The sequence below is a fragment of the Ctenopharyngodon idella genome, chromosome 14 (assembly GCF_019924925.1).
Source record: "Ctenopharyngodon idella isolate HZGC_01 chromosome 14, HZGC01, whole genome shotgun sequence".
Lineage (NCBI taxonomy): Eukaryota > Metazoa > Chordata > Actinopteri > Cypriniformes > Xenocyprididae > Ctenopharyngodon > Ctenopharyngodon idella.
This window is the reverse complement of record NC_067233.1, coordinates 18,925,080-18,946,181: the sequence shown is the minus strand read 5'-3', so window position 1 is coordinate 18,946,181 and position 21,102 is coordinate 18,925,080. Positions and strand designations below refer to the sequence as shown.

At 36.7% G+C, this 21,102-nt stretch overlaps 1 protein-coding gene and 1 long non-coding RNA gene across 2 annotated transcripts in view; both read right to left on the bottom strand.

Annotated features, from left to right (window-relative positions):
* Positions 1-745: 745 nt before the first annotated feature.
* LOC127494083 (uncharacterized) lies at positions 746-2,049 on the bottom strand. The gene is made up of 2 exons (XR_007924803.1): positions 1,431-2,049; positions 746-1,188 (listed from the first exon to the last, which is right to left on the bottom strand). It is a non-coding gene; the product is annotated as an uncharacterized LOC127494083 (long non-coding RNA).
* A 16,392-nt stretch (positions 2,050-18,441) lies between these two features.
* Positions 18,442-21,102, bottom strand: part of LOC127494081 (polycomb group RING finger protein 3) — a 48,912-nt gene continuing 46,251 nt past the window's right edge. The window contains exon 10 of the mRNA XM_051859675.1: positions 18,442-21,082. Coding sequence (XP_051715635.1) covers positions 21,035-21,082 — 48 coding nt within the window. The 3' untranslated portion in view covers positions 18,442-21,034. The remainder of the gene's footprint in view (positions 21,083-21,102) is intronic.

Here is a 21,102-nt window from a genome sequence, read left to right as displayed (position 1 = left end):
CAACCAATCAGATTCAAGCATTCAACAGCCCCGTAGTATAAATATGTATAAAATATTATCTATTATTAACATATGTACCTTATGTAAACTATTTAGCATTTGAGAAAAATGTAAAAAGTAAAAATGTAAATTTATTGTTAGTATAGGAGCCAATTCTATTAAATTCTATCACATAAGCACTAGTGTAAAGTATTATTGTCAGTTTTTTTTCTTTTTCATTTAAAGCAGGGTTTCTCAAATCCAGTCCTGGAGGGCCACTGTCCTGCAGACTTTAGCTCAAACCATAATCAAACTCACTTACCTGCAATTCTCTAAAGACATTGACTAGCTTGTTTGATTAAGGTTGGAACTAAACTCTGCAGGACAGTGGCCCTCCAGGACCAGATTTGAGGAACCCTGATTTAAAGTATTATTCTGACTTCAGTACAAATGGCTCATATTCACTACAAATCTTTAAATTAATAAATGTCTGACAAAAAATAAAATAAATATTGCTTTAATAATGCATACAATCAATAGCGCAGAGTTTCTCAACTATATTTTGTCCATGGCCAGTGCTGAGTAGTAAATGATTACATGTAATCTGGATTACATAATCAGATTCCAAAAACGTTATACTTGTAATTAGATTATATTACATTTTAAAATGCTCATAATCCAACTAGTTAAATTTTCATTGATTACGTTATTACTTAATTTTCACAAAATGGCAGTGAATTATTCATAATTTATTGATTCTTACTAATTCTTTTTTTTTTTTTTTTTTTTATCTTTTAAATTGCCCTGTCTAAAACAGCCTATTGCTTATAATGCACTTCATTTTGTTGATGACAAAGTTTCAACATTTTTTTCTCTTTGTATTTTTATATCTCTTTAGTACAAGATTACCCTTTTTAAATCTATATGATAAACAAGGAAATCGAACTTGGTTGACTGCCCAGTACTGGAATGGGCTGTCTGAGTGTGAGATAGTTTGCTCCATCACATATGTCTGAAGTTGAACATGTGTGCTTGTAGTACATGCGCCATGTTCCTCATCATGCTCCTGCAGGATTTCCTCAAACAGGCCCTTCAATCTACTCTCTCTCCACAGTTGTGGTGGTCATTGTCAGTGACTTCTCAATCTTTTCCATCTCTACTGTCAGAGCATCCTTTGCATGCTTGATGTTGTCTGCACTTGAGAAGTATCTGAAAGAAACAATAATGAAAAACAATAAATAAATGTAACGAATAAATAACCTCCTCCAAAGTAGCCTATGGTGTGGTCACAGACTTAATACATCAGTAATTATTAAATTAAATGCAAAAAGTTTTTGAAGATAGCATTTATACAGTACCATTTAAAATAATATACACAAGTGAACTTATATACTCAATCTGGCAATGACAATAATCAAATTGAACATGAAGAAAAACTTTAATAGACATACCTGTCTTTCAAACGTGGATCCAAGAGAGTTGCAACTGCATACAAGGGCTCTTCCACGATGGTTGAGAATTGTATCTTGACGGCCTCAAGAAGGGTAGTTTTCATTGTTTTTATACCGGTATCCTCCTGGCTCTCCCGAGCAAGTAGCCGTTTTAGAACTGTAACTGAGGGGATGACTTCCACTACAGACGAGGTGGAGGAGCAAATCTGTCTGGTCAGTTGCTCAAATGGTGCCAAAACAGTGACAGTTTTTTCCAGCAAAGCCCACTGGTTGGCTGTTAGTGTGGCTGGCAGGTCGTGATCTGCTCCGTACGCTGAAATCGGCTGCTTCTGCTCAAGTAAACTCTATACCATATAAAAAGTACTATTCCACCTCGTCGCCACGTCTTGGTGCAAACGTTTGGTGGGGATTTTTAGATCCCTCTGAATATCTTCCAGGCGCGTTGTGGCCAATGGCGAGTGTCTGAACTGACCGACTATCTTCTTACAGTTCGCCAGCGCATCACTCACACTTCTCTGTGATAATAGGACTTTGTGTAACACCAGTTGAAGAGAGTGTGCGAAGCACCCCAAACTCGACACACCCATCTCGTCCATGGCTTTTTTCATGTTACTTGCGTTATCACGCAAAATAACATGAACATGGGACTTAGAGATATTCCACTTCACAAGCATCCCCTCAATTGATTCAGCTATGGACGTGCCTGTGTCTGACCCACGAAACTCGTTATCTTGCAGCACTGCACTTTGAAGAGTAAAAGATGACGGCATCACGGTGTCCACCCAGTGTGCTGTCAAACTTAGTAAAGACAGTGGGGTCGCGTCGCAGCTCCAAATGTCTGTAGTAAAGCTGATTGTTTGCACATCTTTTAGTTTACCTGAAATGTGTTCACGCACTGTCTCATATAGCTTAGGGAGCGCTGTTTCAGAGATGTATTTGCGACCAGGCAAAGTGTACCGGGGTTCCAAATGTTCAATTAAGCGGCGAAATCCCACATTTTCGACGACTGACAGCGGCTGGTCATCCAGAACAATAAACTCAACAAATTTGTCGGTTATCTTTATCGCTCGTTGGTTGTCTTTTGAAAACTTTTCTCTTCGGTTGAATGAAGCTTCCAAAGATTGTTGATTCTGGTATGACTCATCCTTCTCTGTCCTAGCCTTTCTGTAACCATCGTGTTGTTCGGGGTGACGCGTCTTCAAATGCTTTATTAAGTTACTCTTGTTAAAGTTAATATTTGTCCCACCCCTCGAAATTGCAGCATTGCATATGAGACATGTTGCCGTTTTACTGGCTGGTTAGTCCAGTCTGAAATACTGCCAAATGGCGGACATACTGCTAACACTTCTTCATTTCTTCTTCGCTGCTCTAAACAGTCGTTGCTTGTGGCGACACAGCACAACTTCCTGTGTTTGAATTCTGAGCCGCGCAGAAGAATTGATTTCCTATTTGCAGCATTAAGCAAAGCTAGCGGCCACAACTAGGTCTTGTTTAAGAAAATGGTATCGAATCGGTACATGGATTCTATTACTCGCCGATACCGATGGCAGATTTTTTTGTGGTATCGGTGGTATTTCCGATACTAGTATCGGAACAACCCTAATAGCGTTACTGTCACAGTGCTGCTTAGCAAGCACAATGGAGAAGATTAATTCAAACAGTCTTTATTAACAATCCTAAACAACTCAAAATACAGGAATCAGCAGAAGATTAAACTTAACCAAACTTCACACTAACATTAACCCATACATTGATGAGAACTGACAACTACAACCTGAAACACAGGAACTGCATGGAGAGCTGATGGGACAGCACAGCACCGATAGTTCAGGAGACCAGGTCTGAGCCACAGCGATGAGCGTCTGAGGTGGAGCCAGGGTGCCAGAGGACTGAGGCATAGCCGGTGGGACTGAGGACCAAGGCAGAGCTGGAAAGAAGGTGGAGCCAGATGGATCCGAAGGGGTGGAGGGACAAAGCGCAGCAGAGGGCCCGAAGTCCATGGCACAGGCAGAGCGATGTCTGACGAAGGTGGAGCCAGAGGAATGAGGGAGCTTGGTGGAACCGTAAGGACGATGGTCCCAGGTGGAGCAAAGGGAGAGAGGAAGCAAGGTGGAGTGGTGGACTCTGTGGCTGGAGGCGAAGCAAGGGGATCCTCCCGCCAGGGCGGAGCTAGTGACCGGGAGGTCTGAGGTGCATCCTAGCAGCATGGCGGAGAAAACAAACAAGTAGCTGAGGAGCTAATGGCTGATGGACTTGCTGGATCAGGAAGAGGAGGCAGGAGAGGGAGGCTGGGAGAGATCAGCGTTGATGACACATACTTAGTGCTGGGTCACAAAACAGGCTTAGTGCTGGGTGAAACAAGTAGTGACAAAGAAGGCACAGGAAACATGGTGCTGGGCAGAGCCAGTGGCAATGAAGACACAGGAGACTTAGAGCTGAGCGGGACCAGGAGATTCAATGAAATATTCATATCCAAATCCTCATAACACTTGTAATCCACAGAGGCCAGTTGTAGCTCACCCTCAGTGTACCCTCACCCTCACCATACCCTCAAACACCAGTAAAAATCACATGGTGATACACAGTGTGTTGCCAGCTCACACATCTGGTCAGACATTTTGTGGGGCTCAGGCTCTAGGGTGATGGTGGGCTCAGTCCTCTTTTCTGGCATACTCATCATGGCAGGCTCTGACTCACCATCTGCAGTGGGCTCTGGCATCATGTCCGTGCAGAGGGATGATGGCTGGCTGGGCTCTGGGCCTAGCGAGGTGACAGATGTTAGGTGGGGCTGGACGATGGTAATGGTCTCCTCTTCTACTTCTCCCACAGCAAAAGAGGATTCATCCACCCACAGAGGATGAGATACGTTGACGAGACCCGACAACTACAAACTGAAACACACAAACTTAAATACAAGGAGCAAACAAATTAAATGAACACAGGTGCACTAAATGAGGAAATCAATGAGTAACCATAGTAACAAACTAGAGAGTAATGAGTAACCAAGGAGACTAATATGAACACAGGCAAACAAGAACTATGCAGACAGAGTGAAAACTATTCAGTAATGGACTACAATTTATAAGTAATCTACCCAACACTGTCCGTGACCCATTTTTTAGGTGGCATCCCTATGCCACCACACTACCCACAAAACAGAAAGCTACACTTAAGGACCTAATAGGTGGCATGTAAGTTCTAACTACATATTTTGTCATTTTAAAAATTGTCAACTTCATTATTATGCAATGTTTTGAAGGTAAGAACAAGTCCCATGTGTGTCAGCTTTTGGTTAGAAACATGCATCTTATCCACACTGTTATTTCAAATTTAGATTGTTATTTGGTCTTAATGCAAATTGTTACATTAAAGGTGCAATATGTAATATTTTCTGTCCGCTAGAGGTCGATAGAGGCCTATATAAAACAAAGGCGTAGCTTGATGAGTTTGAGCGCGGAATCTTGGGACATGTGGTCTTCACTTCACAGCCGGTGGAAAACAATTGGGATAGGACGCGGGAAGAAATCATGTTCATGGATGCTATTATTAACGTTACTGTAGTATGAAGCAGAGCAGGACCGAATGTTGTGGGAGCTGAACAAGGCCGCTGGAGCAATTGCGCAACACACAGAACTTTTATTATGCCATAGTCGCCAGCGCTGCTTCCGCTTTTCCAGTCATGAGTATGAGGTAACACAGCTCTGTTTATCATATAGATACATTTGAGTGTGTTGAAAATGATGTTATGACGTTACTCTGTGGATTCGCTCGGTGGCTGCTGTGAGACACTTGTTGCACACTGCAGTAAGCTAGATCGATTTTAGAATATCATATTAAATGCTGGATGGCTTGTGTTGATAAATGGCATGGAATTAATTTTAAAACGTATTGTATGATGGAGAAAATGCTGTATTACTGTTACTAAAAATAAAGCTGCATCTGATTATGCTATGTTAGCTACTTGACAAAATAGTGTTTTTCTCTGAGGCAGGGTAAAGCATGGTACTCGCAAAAAAAGAAATTAAAAAAAATAAATAATAATAATTAGATTTAATAAGACTAAACGTGTTGAGCTATATAACAATAATTAGTTTTCTGTCTACAAATATATGAAAACAGCTGTTCCCTTGTCTATTAAAACATGTAAATATTAATGCGTCTTTGGTGTTTCCATGGTTTCTACAAAATAAAACCGGAACCGAGGGTAACGTGGATATGACACAATTGACAGGCGACTCCTCACACGTCCCGGAGCCTTGGTTAAAATTGCAATTTTCTCACGATTTACAAATAGTTGCAAACATTTGGGATATTGTAAGTACTCAAGTGAACAAAATATATAACACTGGCCTAGTGGTTTTTGGATATTTTACTGCAAAATTCTTACATATCGCACCTTTAAGTTCACCTTGGCATCTAAGTCACATTTAAGCACAAGACAACCTGCATATATAAAATACGGGTCTAATCTACAGCTATAAATATTATGCTGTAATTTAAAAAAAATAATAAAAAATAAGATACAGTACATACAGAAATCTATCAGGTTGACGATGGCAGAACTACAAAAGCAGAAAGAATGTAAAAAGAAGTTCTGGAAGAGTATTAATATTACCATGTGCATAGAATGTGGTGGCAGGACCTTTGCTGCACCAAATTTGCTCATCAAATGCAGCTGACATGAGCAAAGAAGGTGTATTGAATGAATCCTTTTACTGCCACAGCTTTTGGGTTCACACTCAAAGGCAACAGGAAAGGAACCTCTAAAGGAGACGTATTTCCTGTCAAGGCTTCTTTCATAGAGAGGAGAAAACCCTTATTTTGAATCAGCACTCTATTGACTGTCATTTTGGAAGCATCAACAAAACAAGCTGAATGACATAATCTACAAAGGTCCTGGATTTAAAGCAAGAAATGTGAGAAATTCCACATCCAGCTGCAAATATCTGAATGGATGCATGATGGATAAATACTGTCAGCACAGGCTGTGTCAGTTTCATCATGAACTCATTAAACCAGATTGTGATGTTGCAGTAGAAATGCTATTTGTCTTTGCTGCCAACTCTACCCATGATTTACTCGAGAGAGAAAATAGGTCAGTTGCTTTTCGGAGCGATAATTTGATCAGAATCTTAGATATGCCACAGGGTACAAAAAGTCCTATATACTTTGTTGCTCTGGAAAATAGTGAAGACACTGGAAAATATTCCAAAGAAAGATCAGATGATCTGAATTTTTAAACTGACATACATGGTGCTTTGCAAGAGTTCCTGACACTGGCATGACATGAAATAAAGGTCCTGGTTAACCGAGAAATAGCCCGAAAACAGCGGTCTTCATCATCTCTGACAGAATTGAGGAAGGCGTTTTAGGAGAGGAACAGCTGCAGCAAATTGCTTTAAAACTAAAGGTGGGTCAGCAGATGGGGTCACAAACGGAGAGATCAATAAAGAGTTGTTGAGATTCGAGAAATCAATAGCAGCAAAGACAGGAACAGAGTCTTAGTGCGGTCTTACTGCTGATGTCTTCTCAACAAGGTCCCTCTTAAAAGACTGGCCTGGAAAAGATTACAAACTTGAAAGTGAAAGGATTGGTATACTTCAGTATGAAACAGAATGAGTTCTGGGTCCCAAAAGGATTGATTCGCAAGAACAAAAGATTCAAGCTACTCTGTCAGAGCTATTTGTTGATTGAGCAGTCAATGTTCAGTTGAGTCAATGATACAGGGGACGGGAAAGAAATAAATAGAATTGATTCTTAACCATGTCAATAAATTAAAGAACTCAAACCTAAACAAAATCAGAGACTTTTAATTAAACGAATCTTCAGATCCTTTTTCAAGGTTTTGTATGGCAAAACATGCATTTTCCAGAAAGTCACCCCAAGGACAAACATTTCAGGATGACTAATCACAGGCAGCTCTGATGTCCGCTGAGGTGGAGATCGCATCGGAAATCCATCAGCGGTGAGGGGACTGTTCAATGCTTGTCCGAGGCAGTCCTGAAAAAGTTTCCCCGGGGGCTTATCTAGCCCGTGCCATGTGTGTTGCCGCATAAGGAGCTTTATAAAGCGCAACAATGACTGCCCACTTTTTCAGCGGCCTTGGAAGTATTTTTCCCTTTCATTGTCTGAACATGCATTTTGCAAAGCAAAAAAGTAACATTGTGAAAGATGACAGAATCTGCAACAATGATTTAAAAAGTATAAAATACAATATATTAGAAATATATTCCAAAATAATAATATAGTTGATGGATGATAATAGTAGTAACATAACATAACATACAAATATAATAAATCATTAATTTTCCAGACTAATATAATATAATATAATCCAATATAATATAAGTAGCCGTGTGATATCGCTTTACATCAGGACGGCTGTGATTACCACTCCGTGCTGATATAGAGCCATATTGCATGGCCATAAGTGTGATATTGCGTTTGTACAACAGTTTGACGGCACAAGTGAGTAAATAAATAAGAAACAACAACGAATTGTCTTTAAAAACCCTTTTATGAGGAACTACTTCCTTCTGCCACGGATTAAAATCTCAAGTTGACAGTTTAACAGTTGAGCCCAAGCCTCCTTTACTAATTCTAAAACGTCACTTAAGAACTAGCAATGTAAGAACGTTGAGTCACTTTACTGAAGTTCATTGTAATATGTAGAGTATTATGAGAGAGATTGACTAAGCGAGTACATTACCTGCATCTAGCTGATATTCTTTAGGTCAATCTTATATTCATAATCAAAATCAGTTTGAATGCCCGTTGATCTTTGTCTTTGTCCTTTTAACATATAAGAGGATTTCCCATGACAGCGCTAGTCAATGCATTTGTCAGTTATGTCTCATAAGGTGTTGTTTAAAGTAAAAACAATGTCCTTGTTTCCTTGTATCAGTCCATTTCAATATAAAAGTCTTTGCGACTGACTCACTCACTCATAAAGACAGTCTTTGCCGCCATCTAATGGCGTATTAATGTAACTTTCACTGAAGTCGAAATCACTAACGGACTCTCTCAAAACCAAAAAATACGGCATATTATTTATATAAATTATTATTTATTGAACAGTAATATTTACATATATTTAATATATTTACATATATTAACAACAATAGTCATTATAACAGTATAAGTAGTAAAACAGGAAATAAACAAGCAAAAAGTTCAGTCAAACGTACAAAAGCAGTGCTCTAGTTAGTACAGGATTTCATTTCAATGTAAATATAAAGTTATGAAACTTAATATAGCCCTTAAGCCTAATCCGGAACAAGTAATAGATTAATAAGAGCAAAGACTGCTTGTTTGATATACCCAAAACGAATTATACCTCATGTTTAAACACTATCTACTTAAGAGCCAGTGGCAAATTCCCGGAGGACTGGCCGAGATGAAGCTGTTCTCTGCGGGTACATGAGCGCTGAACAGTTAAAACTACATTCCATTACAAAATAACAGTAGTATCTATAAAAATATGATGGATTTGCTCGTATAATAATATAATATAATAAAATTTAATATAATATAATATAATATAATATAATATAATATAATATAATATAATATAATAATATATCCATTCATCCATTTTCCACTTGTTCTTATCTAATGTTTACCTATTTAAAATTAGTAAATATCAACACAGCATGGATTATTTACAGATTAAAGGGATTAAAAACTTACAGATAAAAAGGGTTACAGCAAAAGGTTGTTTGCGGTGCAAATGCAATTGATTTCTTAAATGAATAAAATAAATGTGTAAAATATTAATCTCTCTTGTTATTATCACTTGCATGTCAATGATTACACCTCCCATAAAGCAATGTGCAGTGGAGTTGGTGGTTAACACCTCAACTGTAAAAGCACATTTTCTGACTGGTGGATCTCACTTCAGGATCGTGGGTAATGTAAATTTCCCCAGGAATTCTATAATTAAACACACAAGCAAATCTGTTCTTTATGGACAAAAGTAAATGTGATTTTTCATTCCTGAATCTAAGATCAGCAGAACTTATGCTGGAGTCTGGACACACATTTACAACAACATTTGCTAACAGAAGTGTGGCACATCTGCTAAAACACATTATGATAAGCTAGCACTAGCAAGCATTAGTTGACTAGCAAGCATAATTTCTGATGACACAGTTGCAATCTTAGGCCCAACTCCCAAGAAGAATGCATATATTACTGGATAGAAACTAGCAGGGAAGAGAACATCTGACTGAACAAGTTGCTCATAGCAACCAGTTGAAGCAGAAGCCTGAATAAACCTACTGAAGGGAAAAAACACATACTGAGCAAGAGATGCAACAGCCGATTGCTTTTAGTAAACACATCTTATTTAGGCATAATATAGAATATACTGCACAATTACTCATGCAATCAACTGTTTAGCATCATGGCCAAGCTTATAATGGCTTATTTAAAAGAACAATAATCCACTTTAGCAACGCGGAAGGATTTGTTTGAATTAAACAATAAGGAAGTTTATCTTAAAGTTATCCTAATATAGTCAATTAGTAAAGGGCCTTAAAGGTCATCACTACATTCACAAATTATAAATATAGCACAACGTTCAAGTGCCTTTTATCAGAGTACATAATAAAAACATACATATTAAACATTAAATAATTTGACTATGCAAATTATTACAAAAAGCTTGTGAGATTTAACACAAAAGAAACAATGTATTGACCAATCAAAACTACCCATTTTGGTAACACTTCATTTTAACTTATTAGCTTGCATATTACTAGAATTTTGGTTGTATATTAGTACTTATAAAGCACATATTAATGCCTTATTCTGCATGACCTTATTCTACATCCCTTAATCCTACCCAATACCTACATTTAAACGCTACAAAAACTACCTTACTAACTATTAATAAGCAGTAAATTAGGAGTTAAATGAGGCAAAAGTTATAGTTGAATATGTGTACTGAAGGGTTACCCCCATTTATAATGATTTTGTCACTTCTACAATTCCTACACATAATAAAAATGCAAAAGTAATGTTTCACATCAAGGGAATCAAAACAAGTTTCTCTTAGCTAATATTTGACAATCAAGCCGAATTTAAACAAGGTAATATTTTACCCAAGCATTTTGGTTCACTTATTAGGCTATTTCTCGTGGGCCTGATTATCCTTTGGCTTTGTCAATGTTTCTTTTTTTAATGTAATCATGAGGAACTAAATGTCTCAACAAGGGGAACCTGAAATTAATCATGCAGCCTTTAGTTGTTTATTGCTACCACAGCCAAATTTAATTTATCCTAAGCACACAAAATTCCATGCCAAGAACTTTAAAACTAACTGAGACTCATTCTCATGCTAATTTGTTATTGAATATTCTGTGCAAGAAGTTGAATTACTTACAATTTCTCTGAACTCCAACAAATAATGCATAGGCTTTAGCAGACTGATTTATCATCATGAATACATAATCACTCTGACTTCAACAGGCGGTGACAGACAGAACTATAGATATCGTTAGGTTAAATTAACTACATATTTATAAATTAACAAACTTATTTTATAAATGTACAAAATAGTGGTTCATTCTTAGTTGATATGCATTAATAATATTAACTAACTGAACCTTATTTTATGTCAACTTTCAGCCACAGGCTTGATCTAATTTCTTGAGCTCGCATCCTCAAACCAAAAAAAACACGCTCTGGCACTGTGATGATGACTGACTATTTAAAGTCAACATGACAACCTTCACAACCCATTTTACTTCTGTATCCTGATGCATTTCCAAGTGAAAATAAAAGAGATTACTGACATCCAAGGAGCATGCCTGGAGGAAGCTACTGTAATATAGCCTAATTAAATTTTAGCAATTTACAGTATATGCTGACATTTTTTACTTTGGAATAATGTGGACTGACTAACAATAAGACAAGAGACATGCTTCTTTTTGACTCTTACTGAGTTTAGCGTATTATGTCATATTTTTGCAAGAACAACAGATCAAATCACAGAAATCGAATGACAGATTTGAATATTTAGGTATTAATGTTCAGCGACATTGAAAGTTCATTTTGCACTAGATGAAAGTGGGACACTTTGCCTTGAATACAAATAAAGCAAGAGAAATGAACAGCACCCTCCATTCCTGATACTTCATTAGACTGAGGCTTTTCAAACGGTCAGAAGTGAAATGAGAAGGAATGAGGACATTACAGGCTCATTACCTCTGTGTTTGAAACGCTGACTGCCACCTTACCAAATCCTTGGTGCTCCTTTCTGTTCGTGCCGTGCATCTCAAGGCAGTGGGGTTGGTCGTCGTCACAGTTTCTTTAACACGGTAAAAAGGCCTCATTTCAACGAGTGTTCACTTGGGAATTTACAAACAAAGAGAAAGGCAAAGCCATTATATTTGGTCACACCTTTGGGATTTCTAAATGGGTATAGCTTTGTTGTTTATATCCTTTGTTGCTTTCCTTCGTTCATTCAGAACAGCTTTACGGCATAAAATGCCTTAACAGAACTGAAGCCAAACCCACAGGATGTTGAACAGGAGTCTGAATTCTAATGACAGGAAGAGGAATTTACTGCATTCAAAAAAAATTAACAAATCACACACACATAGCAGAGGAATTTCATTAGTTTTGTGACAAAACAAATAGTTAACTTGTTAATAATTAACTTGACTAATTATGCCAATCTTATCCTTAAATGGTTAGTTCACCCAAAAATGAAAATAATGTAATTTATTACTCACCCTCATGCCGTTCCACACCCGTAAGACCTTCGTTAATTTTCGGAATGCAAATTAAGATATTTTTGTTGAAATCCGATGGCTCAGTGAGGCCTGCATAGCCAACAATGACATTTCCTCTCTCAAGATCCATTAATGTACTAAAAACATATTTAAATCAGTTCATGTGAATACAGTGGTTCAATATTAATATTATAAAGCGATGAGAATATTTCTGGTGCGCCAAAAAAAATAAATAAATAACGACTTATATAGTGATGGCAGATTTCAAAACACTGTTTCAGGAAGCTTCGGAGCATTATAAATCAGTGTGTTGAATCAGCGGTTCAGAGCACCAAAGTCACGTGATTTCAGCAGTTTGGCAGTTTGACACGCGATCCGAATCATGATTCGACACACTGATTCATCATCGGCCAAAAATGTCAGCATATACTGTAAATTGCTAAAATCGGCCATCATATATAAGTTGTTATTTTGTTTTTTTTGGCGCACCAAAAATATTCTTGTTGCTTTATAATATTAATATTGAACCACTGTACTCACATGAACTGATTTAAATATGTTTTTAGTACATTATTGGATCTTGAGAGAGGAAATGTCATTGCTGGCTATGCAGGCCACATTGAGCCATCAGATTCAAACAAAAATATCTTAATTTGCGTTCCGAAGATTAACGAAGGTGTTACGGGTGTGGAACGACATGAGGGTGAATAATAAATGACATTTATTTTCATTTTTGGGTGAACTAACCCTTTAATTTGTAGAGTACATTTTTATCCCAAGACTTAAGGATAAATTATAGCCTTCTATTAAAGTCCATAAAATGACAGCTAATTTTTATATATATATATATATATATACACATACACACACACATGAAATATCCATCAATGCATTTCTGTCATTTCAAACATTAATTATTAAACATTAATATACTGTGTAATGTTTCTGGAAATAAGCCATGTGTGAATTAAAAAAAATAATTCATAGTAATTCATACAAAATATAAATATAAAATATATTTTAAAAAATACACACTTAAACACTTTAAGGTATAGTACACCAAAAAATAAAAATTCTGTCATCATTTTCTCACCCTCAAGTTGTTCCAAAACTCTATGAATTCCTTCTGTTGAAAAAAAAAAAATATATATATATATATATATATTTTGAAGATTATGGGCAATCAAACAGTTGATGGGCCCCATTGACTTCCATAGTAAGGGGGGGAAAAAAACACCATGGAATCAATGGGATCCATCAACTTTAGAGCTGCATGATTTATCGCGATTTAAACCGCACGTGATTTGGCAAAGGCTGTGATTATTTTATGCGCAGCTTGTCAGAGCTGTGATCAGTAGTAAATGCTCCTCCATCTGAAAGCCAGAGGGCGCTCTTGCGCAGAAACTCCAAATATGCCCTGATGCAGAAGAAGATAACAAGCTTCATATCACTGTAGCTGAATAAACAGATTGAAATGCTTTGATTAAACATGACTAATAAACACATGACTGCCTTATTCTTTGCCACATCTCACAGAAGGATGCTTAACTGTCATTATGAAGTGAGTTTGGAGTGAAAACATGTTGTTAAATGTCTTTTGTTGGACAAGATGTTAATAAATGCTTCTTGTGTCTGGAAAGATGTTTGATGCGTGTTGGTTTTTCAAATGTATATTATAAGCGATTCAAACTTGCAGTGGATTAGCATTTGGAACCATACTTCATTGACAAGCTGCGTATAATTTTTTTTTTTTTTTTTTTTTTTTTTTTAAATAAATCACAGCTAAGAATCACGTTTAAGTTCAAATTCAAAAAGTTGTGCAATAAATCGTGCAGCCCTAAACTGTTTGGTTTCCAACATGCTTCAAAATAACTTCTTTTGTGTTTAACAGAAGAAAGAAATTCATACAGGTTTGGAACAACTTGAGGGTGAGTAAATGATGATTTTTGGGTAAACTATCCCTTTAACAGTATATTCATATAACTGATGCAAGGAAGTAGAATTAAAATGCAAATGGCAATTCTGCATCCTTTTTTACTACCTCAATTGAAAATCATGAATTTAACTGAAATTTAAAAGGTATTCTCAATTAAATTCTCAAAGGTACACAACCCTGATATTCATAAGCATATGAAAGAGATATCAGGGTAGACAGGAGAAGGTTCACTCATATAAAAAAAGAACGGGAGAAACCATAACACTCATTATAGTAGCTTTAAAATCCATTATTTAAATGTAACACTGGCAAACAGGTTCAGAGATGTCTGTCTTTTGCCATTTATACAAAGTACAAAGGATGTTTACTTGCATGACATACCTGCTTGGGAATGTTAAACTTCTTAAAAGGGACTTTTCATGTGATCAAATTCTAATTTAAAGCAGTCTGAACTTTGATGTTGGAAGCAGAAGACAGCAAAAGACACAATTCTTTTTAAGGCATTTATTCATGAAATACACACTTTCAAAATTTCAACAAAAGCTTCCATAAAATTGTAAGAAACTCCAGCCCAGTTTAAACAAAACTCCTTTGTGTGACTATGGAAACCATGTGCAATAAATAATCATTATGCCAGAAAAAAAAAAAGACAAGGAAAAGGACACCATTAAATGTCAATATTTTACCACTAAAAGAAATGAAATAGCTGTTACAAAAAGAAAAAACATGTGAGGAAAACAATGTGCTATGTATGGAACATTAGTGTGAATTGAGCCAAGCAGGCACCCGTAGAATCAGAGGGGATGAGAACTGTATGGGACTCTATTTGTGACCTGAGCACCTAACGAACAGATATAAATCGAATGAAGCTTCCAGAGCTGAAACCAAGAACCATCTGAGAGACATATATTGCACATTTTTTCCTTGGAAACATAACGATCGTTTCACACGACCCAATCCGAATGCTTTTCCCCAGTCTGACCACAACCTTAAATTGAATTTACAGCTTGTTTTATACACAAAGCGCATAGATGAAGAAGACTATATGCTGAATGACAAGGAAGGAAAAAGGGTTATAATGCTTAAGTGATACTATCATGTTTGAGTCATTTATATATCAATCAAAGCATGTACAGATGAAGATATCAATCTCAACAAATCTTGATTTGCGGCAAATCTCGACACGTTTTATATTTCAGATCACTGCAGGACACAAATCTTTACAGTATAAATAAATAACATTTAGCGGGGGAAATAGTTTGGACAGAGGAGTGTGATAAATATATATGGCTCAGTTGGAGGTGCCACTGTGAAGGTTGGTTTCTTAAAATCATTCTTCAAATCAACAACAATGCAAATACACAAACACACAGTGAAACCGGTTGCCCAGCAATTAAGATGATGCAATGCTTTTAACTGGCAGCAAACACTACACATAGTGACATATCTGGCCAATCAGGGCCAACTCAGACTCACAATCAATGAAACCCAAAACTGACCAATCGTAGTAGCCCCTAAATCAATCAAACCCTAGAAAAACCGCCCGCTGAAAATCTATTAGGGCGGGATTGCGGTTTCTCTGTGTGTCGGCCTCATAGTCTGATTTTACAGACTTTCAGACATTAACACAGAGTGCTCTTTAAACACACTGCTCTAGTGAGAATACAATCACGGCAGATGACTCGGAGGAGAGACAATCCTGACTCGAGAGAGTGACTGGAGAGAGATGATATACAAAATGAGAAATAAACCGAAATGGTACCCTTTTAGGGCAACCGTAAGCTTTTCAAAAGACAATAAATAAGAAGTGCTTTCCAGCGCAGCTGAAACCTCGTATGACAGAGAAATGGGTAGTAATTTTGATTGAAATGTTTTCTGTTGTTAAAATTTGAAAAGAGGTGAATCGTGAAAAAAAAATGTCCATGTCAAATTTCACCCCAAAATCAAATGGAGAAAAAATACAAAATTATATTTTACACACAGATAACGAACCCTATTCTTGGAGGACCATTATCATGACAATTAAGCCAAACCAGCCCCCAAATTATAAGCATATTTTCCTCCCATTGTCATTACCGTAATATGTATTTATGTACAGTATGTATGTGTGTATACTCATAAATACATACACACTGCCCGGCCAAAAAAAAAGTCAGTGTTTGGATTTTAATAGGCAAATACTTCAAGAGTCTATGGATGGATCATTATTACAGTGATAATTATTTTTCTAGCATGTTATATGTTTGGCAACAGTTCTTTTAACCCTAAAAGATGGAGTGTGTAGCTTTTCATTTCTTAAACAACCATGTATTAAGGTGTATCATGGCCATATTCCACAATGTCAAGATTCATCAGGCTCAAATTATGAAAGAATTGTTGGGAGGGAGCATGAAGAATCATTTTCACACATGAATTGGGACTGACCTTAACCTCAGTGTAAGTTTTTGGGATGTGCTGGAGGAGACTTTACAGAGTGCTCACCTCTTGCATTGTCAAAACAAGATCTTGACCAAAAAAAATATGCACCTCTTGATGGAAATAAATGTTGTGATGTTATTTCCATCAAGAGGTGCATCAATTTTTGGTCAAGATCTTGTATTGACAATGCAAAAGTCAAGCACTACTCCAGCACATCCAAAAGACATTTAATGAAATTAAGGTCTACAAATTCATGTGTGAAAATGATTCTTCATGCTCTCTGAACCATTCTTTCACAATTTTAACCCTGGTGAATCTTGACATTGTCATCCTGGAATATGGCCATGATGTGTCTCCCTACTGTACATGGTTGTTTAAGAAATGAAAAGCTACACACTCCATCTTTAAGGGTTAAAAGAACCGTTGCCAAACATATAACATGCTAGAAACATAATAATCACTGTAATAATGATCCATCCATAGACTCTTAAGTATTTGCCAATTAAAATCCAAACAGCTACTTTTTTTTTTTTTGGCCGGGCAGTGTGTGTAATGTATATATAATTTGATGCAATTCAATTATTATATTGTCCAATATTGTAATAATTGAATTACATCAGAATAAATGTTACAACATATATTATGGTGTATAATTTTTCCACATTACAGTAATGAGAGAGAAATTTTTGCATTACGGTAATGACAATAGGAGGAAAAAAGTGCTGTATTGTCATTAAAAAAAGATCACAAAGGCCTTTATACAATAGCAAAATATAATTTTTTTTTTTTTTCCCCATTTGGGGTGAAATACATGACACAAATACTGTTACACATAATATCCTGAGATTCACCCAAGGATCATCCTCTGACATAATTTCCACATCTCTAAATTTGTAGCTCAGTTCACGGAGCACCATTGTCACAGAGCCAACATGCTGCCAAAAAGCTAGCAAACGTAAATGATAAGAAGACCACCCTCCAGTCTTGGCAACTTCAGTCTGGACACAGTCCACAGCTTCTAAAGCAGTAAAGCAGGTCTCTAGTAAGCTTCTTACAGCCTGCCTGTCAAGTGAAGTAGCGCTGATGTCTCAATGCAAGCCTGATAACATGGCCCGAGCATCGATCTATCTAATACTGCGAAGTATAGCGAATCTACCTCAGAGCGCTAAGACACCTCTCATGCACAATGAAGCCCTGGGAGATTGAAACTTTGTGGTGATTTAAACAATACTAGAGCGAAAAACCCTGTCTTCCAAGTTGCCTTCATCGCTTGTCAAAAAAATGGAGCAACCGCATAGAGATTTGTAATAAAGGTTTAACAATACAGACTAGTGCCAGAACAAGTTGCCATGTTAAAATCCTGTGATGACGGAGCAAAGCTGTAGAAGTGATGAACAACAGGCCTTTACTCTAAATGCCAGTGTTCTTTAAGACAGAAGATGACAATTATGGTGTTATTTTGCTATTTGAGACTTATTTCCTGGGTCAGCAGTAAATGAAATTTCATGAATACACTACCAACATCCCCCTAAAACAGGTTGTAAAAACCAGAGCACCAAACATCTCAAAAAAGCAAGAAAAGTACAGGTATTTTAAGACTCGCCCCTGGTCTGCACCATGTTTAGTTCAGTTTTATTTTTAAAAGGTACAAAACATTAGCACCGTTTATTGGCTCAAATAGGAGAAATACCTGCGAACACCAGCCTTCACCATGGCAATGACCCCAAAGAATGACCCACCCCAGCGTTCGCCATGGCAACAATCTCTCCAACCCAACTTTCCCTAAAGAAAGACCCTCCAGCCTTAGACACCCAATGCTGGACGAAAATGAGAATCAGAAACGCATTAAATAAAAACAGTAAAATCATGCATTTGTTGCATTTTCACCAGTCTGAGAGGAATAAACCTGCAGTCGGTGTTTGGAACACTAGCCATTTAATATTTGTGTGAAATGGCTGAAGAACGCAATATTTAAATCATCATGACAGCATCCTCTTTACAAGAGCATATTGGTGATGCAATAAAGTAAAAAACAAAAAAAATATGCAGCTTTAAAAAAATGTGAAGCTGAAGACAAAATGCATACTGAGATTCACATTACAAGACACGGGCAGATGAACCATTGTTTCTATGCAAGACTGCAGTATTAAATATCTAAAATATCAGTATTTGTGGAATAACGTAATGATGAGATATAGAAAGATTTGGTCAAGCTGGTTTGGCATTTACCCGTGTAAAAGTTGACTGCTATAGTAGATGACGCACATCATCTTGTTTTAAAGTAAAAACAGATTTTTTTAAGTAAATGTTTAGATATAAAAAGTCAATTTGCTCCTTAAGAAATGTTTCAAATACATTTACGTTAGAAATCTGATAAGAGCCCTTTAATGTTTGATCAACTAGATGCAGTTTGTCTGCCAACATCCATATTGGTACACAATTCGTTAAGGGCTTGCAAAAAAAAAAAATCAGCCAATTTTCACTATCCTAACCCGACAAATCATAAATATCGCTTAAACTCTGATCTCAATTTGTCATTTTCCTCTGTATTAAATTGCCATTTGTACAGCTTGCCATCCAGAATAGAGTGAAGTCAGGAGGGTGTATGAAGCCTTTGGCACTAAGACAGCGATAAACAAATAGCTGTACAATACATATGGACGGTTACTTGTGGGTTACATTCGTACTGCGGAGGATTGGAGAACTGACATCATGTCATTGTAAGGACTGAAAGTTTCATAATTTTGTCTCAATTAAAAGGTGATGCATTGCATATATGACATTGAGGCTGAGGGATTATATCACAGGACGTACGATATGAGGATATGAGGGGCAGGTTGGCTATTTTTGAATGCAAGTTAAAGATATTAACATATTAAGCATTCATCCTTACAAATGATTCTAGAGCTGCAAATTAGCATTTGTGAGGATCAAATGATTAAAAGCACCTTTCCTGTTCCAAAATCACTTTTTTTAACTGCTGCATTTAATTAGACACTTAAACATCCGACCAAAATATGAGCTTTTTGCATCACGAAAAGTCTGCACCACTGAAAAGAGATGTACTGATAGGGTGAATCCCATGAAACCTGTCAAATTGTGTGGGTCAAATTTTACCACAAAATCAAATGGAAAAAATAAGGAGAAAAAACTAAATATATAGCTCTTGTTAAATATTTTTTATAATTATTATTATTGGAATTAATTTAGGAAATTAATTTAGGATTTTTTGCATTGTCACATTATTTTCATAACAATTACGCATATTCTCCAAAACTTCTCATTATCGTAATACCGTAAATCCAAAAAATAAAAAAAATAAAAATGTGAAATATTATTTAAATTTTATTTATACATCACAGTTGTATAAATTGTACTGACTTTAATATGTGTTGCAAATAATGATTAAAAACTGCAGTTTTCTTAACTGTATTGCAGTGAAAAATGTCTGTATTAAAGAAATGTGAATCTGTATTGAAAATAATAAAGATGCATTATGGTAATGACTGAATTTGGGATGAGATTTGCGTAATTGTCATGAAAATAATGTCAAAATATTACAAAAAAAAAAAAAAAAAAAATCTTAATCGTCCTAAAACCAAGCTTCATTTTCTTTAAGCATTTTTTTTCCATTTAATTTTGGGGTGACAATATTTTGAGAGATTCACCCAATTCGGAATCTGGCTTGAATTGAGCTGAAAGTCTTTTCCATGAAGCCACATAAACGTAGGCCAAAATATAGCACTTTTGGAAAACCACTCTCTATTTTTCTAGCCTTTAGTCTTTCACACACACTTTCATTACATCTTTCATCCCTTCTCTCCATCAACAACTTTTATATACAATATTGGTAAATAGAACATAAATACTACACATAAATTTGCTTATTCACAATTCCACTCGTAGCGGCGCCGGAAAGTAAAGAAAGAAGCCGCTCTGAGATAATACACTCATATAAACTGCTTTATATAAGCATAGAAAGGCTCTGCGCTCCCGAGAAGTGTTGGGTAAGACCTGAGAGAGAGCGGTCAATTTGAAACGCCTCCTCTCTTCTGGTTAGCAGTGTAAAAGTGGACACTCCCATTGAGGACGGCAGACACCGAGCACCATCTTTTTGCCCATAATTGAGGTGGGAACAAAGTCCAATGGTACAAAAAATGTTAAACCATTTCTTATGACCTTTTTTTTTTGTCTTTTTTGTTTTAATAGTGTAAACAGCGCACCAATAGGGTCTTGGTTCCACTTCTCTCATCTATACAAAAGTATAAATATATGCTTTCTCTCAATTTTTCACATATCTAGGACATATAGCGGACAAACAGACAGAGAAAAGCGGTTGTTCCCGTAAGTCGCCAGTGTCGCAGTGGCTGTGCTGGTTTTGTTGTTTGCTGGCTCGTGTCTGTGTTGACGGGCATTTGTTTGTTTGGTGTGGGCGTTGATGGTCTCTGCATATATAGCACGTAGCACAGTCCTCAGCCACTGGGCCAAAACAACCAAGCGTTTTTGTCCAACTACAGCAGATCCATTTTGGGTCTGTAATGAAGTAGGAGGGGGGATTTCTGGAACGCACACAAAACAC